The 4,995-nt window shown below is 29.7% G+C and overlaps 1 protein-coding gene across 1 annotated transcript in view; it reads right to left on the bottom strand.

Moving 5' to 3' along the window:
• LOC106471867 (protein lin-9 homolog) overlaps window positions 1–4,640 on the bottom strand; it is a 53,820-nt gene extending 49,180 nt beyond the window's left edge. The window contains exons 1-2 of the mRNA XM_013932491.2: window positions 4,582–4,640; window positions 530–565 (exon numbers count right to left, since the gene is read on the bottom strand). Coding sequence (XP_013787945.1) covers window positions 530–565; window positions 4,582–4,600 — 55 coding nt within the window. The 5' untranslated portion in view covers window positions 4,601–4,640. The remainder of the gene's footprint in view (window positions 1–529; window positions 566–4,581) is intronic.
• Window positions 4,641–4,995: the final 355 nt, after the last annotated feature.

Below are 4,995 nucleotides of genomic sequence, written 5' to 3'. Positions count from 1 at the left end.
GCAACAACCATTTCTTTATAGAAGAACATAATTTTAAATAAAAATACTCTCCTCAGAACAAGAACATGACTTTTACTAGGATTGTACGTGAGGGTTTGATTATATCTTTATTGATATAATATCTAATTGTAGTACTAAAAAACTATTATTTTTTCCATAAAGGGTAGCACTTTTAATATATAGAAACATTATAGCTTATATTAATAAAATTTTCATGTGACTAAAGAAGCACTTACCATCAGTACTTCCCAGAAAAAAATACTTTCTTAGAAAATATTCGATTTTTCACAATGAGATATGAATACTATGATTACTAATTATTAGCACAAAACCACCCGCAGGTTTTTATTTCTGCTAGTGTTTGAAATTATCTATGAAATAAACCCTTCTTAGTTGTGTATAATTCTCATAATTATAATAAAAATAAAAAAAGATACAGAATTGTGCAGAATGCTGTTCCATAACCATAAAATTTAACTCTGCACTACTTACATTAATTAAATGGATACCAAAATTCTTCAGTACATACCATCTTTCATGCTCAATAAAGCTGCTGCTGATTCACCTGGAGACCAAAAAAAAGTATCTGTCATTTAAAAATCACATTAACTCACCTGTACCTACTATGTCAACCACGTGCGATACAGGTTCAGAAGACATGAAAGGTTATTCAGCCTATTGATGTAAACCCTAGGCCAAAAAATAAAATAGAATTTTTCTTCTTTTCTCATTAATTTTATTTATGGAGTCCATTGTTTTTTCAATCAAACTGAATCCTTTTCACTTGTGGAATAGCTCAGGAGTCAATGCTTGGGACATTGCTCTTAGAGATCTTACCCTGTCTCTCTAAGATAACTCTTCCATTCCCAGAATCATCCTAGTAGCCCTTCTCTAAACCCTTTCCAATAAGTCTTTATGTCAATATCCTTTCCTAGATAAGGAAACTAAAACTGCACACAGTATTCCAAGTGAAACCTAACTAGTGATTTGTTTAGTGATAAATAGCTATATTAGTTTGTAATTAATGTGCCTATAAATAAACTCTAAAATCTTATTAGTTTTACTACTGGAAAGAGAGCACTGTTTCGATGACTTAAGCGACTTATCCACCATTATGCCAAGGTTAATTTCTTCAATCAAGCTATTGAGTTGATTCCCCTCTGTATTAAAAGTGTGATCCAAAGTATGATAACCCAAATACATTGCCTTTCACCTACTGGAATCAAATGTCATTTGCAAAATTTTATATGTCCAACTTGCCAATTTATTCAAGTCATTCTGTAGGATTGACAACCTGAGTGCAGCAAAAAAATACCCAAGAGATTAATGCCATCACCGACCATTTTTAAGGTAGTAATTATATGTTTAACAGTATCATTAATGTAATTTCTGATTCCCAGGATAATTTTGTAAACTTCAATAGGATTACCTATTAAACTTCTTTCCTCAAGAAAAAATATGTTTTTGTTGTTAGTTATTAGTTGTGGAATGGTTTCTCTAATTATATGGAAGGTACAGTTTGATTTATTCTAAAATTTCATTGGACGGGTATATGGATGTAAACGGCAAAGGGCTACGTAACATATCCTATGGACAACAAGGGACCATTATTTGCATACTAATTCTTCGATACAGTTAAAATCAAGAAACCCTCTGTTTCAGTAAATAATAAAAAAACTGTGGTAAAGTACTGACCTCCACTACTGCTAATGGGAACTCATTCTATAAGTTTGTCACCCTGTTAGAAAAATAAAATTGTCTTACCTGAAGCCCAGGCTGTCTTTTGACAGATCTTAAACCTATGTTGTCCTATTATCGTCAAAATACAGCAAAATTAACTGTAGGTCTTGATCCACTATTATCTCAACAATAAATATACCTCTAGAATTTTAAAGTTTAAACCTACTATCTTAACATTAAAAACTACTTCCTAAAATTGAGGATTATACTACCCTTATATTACATTCTATCTTTCAGACAAGCAACTCACATAAAAACTATTTATAAACTTAAAACACTTAACACTTCAATAAAATTTTCCTGGTTTCTTCTATGATAACAGATCCAAATTCTCTGAACTTGTACTCTCAGTTTAAATTACCTAACAGTGTAATATTTTCATCTCATACCTCTGCATATTTTACAATATATGCATGTTTTCATCTTCCTGTAGTAATGGGGTTAAAATCACACATATACTCCCAATGAGGTTAAACCAGTGTTGTACATAGATATAATGATCTTTTTTCACCACAGCTAAGGAAAACAAATGATTTTTCAACAGTCAAACTTAAAATATTTTTTTCTCTCAACACCAAACTTCTTCTCACACACACAAAAAAAGTTATTTTGAATTTTCATACCACATATGCTTAACTTTACACTTCTAAATGTTTTACATTCTTGTATGTTTGTAAGAATATCCAGATCCTTTTGAATTATTAGAATAATTATCACAGAATTAACATCTTGCCATTGTCATCCTTGATGGACCTCACTAGTTATATTTTGCTATAGTCATCCTTGAGGGACAACACTAGTTCTATTATAGACTTAGGAAATAACAGGTCAGGTTCTAGTTAAAAAGGGTTTTCATATTCTAACGCGGTGACTGTCTTAAGGAATTATTGCCAGCAGCATTAGTGGAGGATGACACTTCACTATAGTTTAAAATGGGAATTGATAATTTCCTGAAAAATAATGGATGGATTTAAGTTTATACTTTCTTCTTAAAAGTGTTTGTGCAGGATCAACCATAAAGCATGGAACTGTCTCTTGTTGTCATAACATTAAAATAAGGATCTTAGTAGAGTGATAAATAATTTACTCAAGCCATAAATGTAGCACTTTATTACTAAAAGTAAAACTAATATAATTATAAAATGTTTTCATAGATTTTGATAACAATTCAAAGGAGTTAATTTCTTCTTTATACAAATCACTTGTAAGGTCTCACTTGGAATATACTGTAGAGTTCTGGCTTCTTTATTTAAGGAAAAATATTGATTTTTTGGAAAGGGCTCTGATGAAGACTATTAGGATGGCTTGTTATCTAGTCAATCAATATATACAAAACAATGCATCTATCCACTGAAGTATCTACATATATTTTGATCTTGTACACACCTACTTCAAACTGGTTTTATGCTACTTTAACTAAACAGTTAAATGGTAGACATCATAATTTTTGTTTTTAACAACTAATATGACGTAGTTGGTAAGATTAGAATTAATAAAAATTGTTATTTATCTATCCATTAACACAAGTTTACTTTTACAAAATGGGAATTTCTTTTGTCTCAAATTTGTAAAAAACATTGCCACCATTTGGTATTGGAGTTACATTTTTGTCTTAGAGAAGACTGAGGTAAAATTCTATATATACAAAAACAGTAATCCTGTTTTCACATTACAAACGAGTTACCCAAGGATTCTTTAAAATTAGGGTTTAAATAAATGAGCAAAAGTTCATAAAAGTCTGTGATAGGTCTAATCTAGAACTTAATTAAAAAAAATTAAATTAATGGACAAGAGAAAAATGAAATTCTGTTACAACAAACCTGTAATATGTAATATCCTAAGATATTTTGAAGTTATTCCAACTTAACCTAGTAATGCTAATAATTAGCATTAGACATTCAAATGGGTCATGATGGCATTGATATGTTTGACTGCAGCCTAGGTACTTTAATTTACAACCTAAGTTACATTCCTTTACTTACTGTTATGGTTATAGATGGATGATTTACTGATTTGAGCAGCAATAACATTGATTAGTGTGATGTAAAGCAAGCAACTAATCAAAATTAGGGTTTCTGATTATTACTATTTTTGAATAATTAAACTTTCCAAATAATCGATATATTGCTATCAAACTTGCTCACCTTCAGTAATGACTTTATAATAAAAAAGATATTTTTTAACTGATGACTATAAGGAAAACTTGCTGAAAGAGATGCCTGACAATTTTTTATTTTTACATGAAGATAAGAAGATTTCAAGAACATTGTATTAATTGATTAATAACGCCATCAATTAATCAATTAGCAAATAACATTATCACCTAGCTCTAGCTACGGTATTATTTTCACTTCAACTATAAGTCGTAATTATTATGGTAATACTATAACTTTTGTTTTTGTTTGTTTAAGTTAAGCACAATGCTACATAATGAAAACTATTAGTATTACTAATACTATTTCAAGTTCTAATAATAATTTAATATTACTATTAGTATAAATTAAATAACTTCACCTTAGCATTGTTAATGACTTAGTCATTACAATTACCGACTACTCTTAGTAGCACTTCAGACAGGGTAACACAGGGGAGTATCAGTGCCAACATTACCTAGGACACAGTATCCTACTCCTAGGATTATCAGTATCACTCACACCCATCATATGTTACTGTAAGTATGTAACACACTATACAAGAATAACATTAAAACGATATTCATTATTGCTTTATATCACAAAATTAGCTTAGATGGGAAAAGAAGGCTAAAATATATTTATTTATGTTTAAAACTGCTTTAAAAGAGTATAAAATGAATAGATCATTATTTGCTAAATTCCTTACATTCAAGCGAGTCCGCCATAACGTCCTATGTAGTTTAACAACCCCAATACTATGCGCCGTCTACCGTTGGATATTGAAAAAAAAAGTTTAATATTAAAAGAAAACTTCTTTTCAGAAGAGAATGTTTAATTACAATTTATTCAACTAACACATAAAAAATCACAAAAATACGTTAATTAATAATGAAGGTACGTGAGATGAAATAGCACTGTTTCAAGCAAAGCGGACGTTATTATTATTATAATATTTTTTAAATATTAAGTATAATTGGTTATAGAATAGCCTCTGAATAAGAAAGTTCTGCGTATATTTTCAGATATACCATGTTCATACCAGAATTATATATTTACTAGCCACTTCCTACAAATGTTGTGTTACTTGAATTACAGTATGGATGTATCAGTATTGTTTTAT

Source organism: Limulus polyphemus, unplaced genomic scaffold (genome assembly GCF_000517525.1).
Source record: "Limulus polyphemus unplaced genomic scaffold, Limulus_polyphemus-2.1.2 Scaffold4922, whole genome shotgun sequence".
In the NCBI taxonomy this organism is placed as follows: domain Eukaryota; kingdom Metazoa; phylum Arthropoda; class Merostomata; order Xiphosura; family Limulidae; genus Limulus; species Limulus polyphemus.
This window is presented reverse-complemented; position numbering and strand designations above follow the sequence as displayed.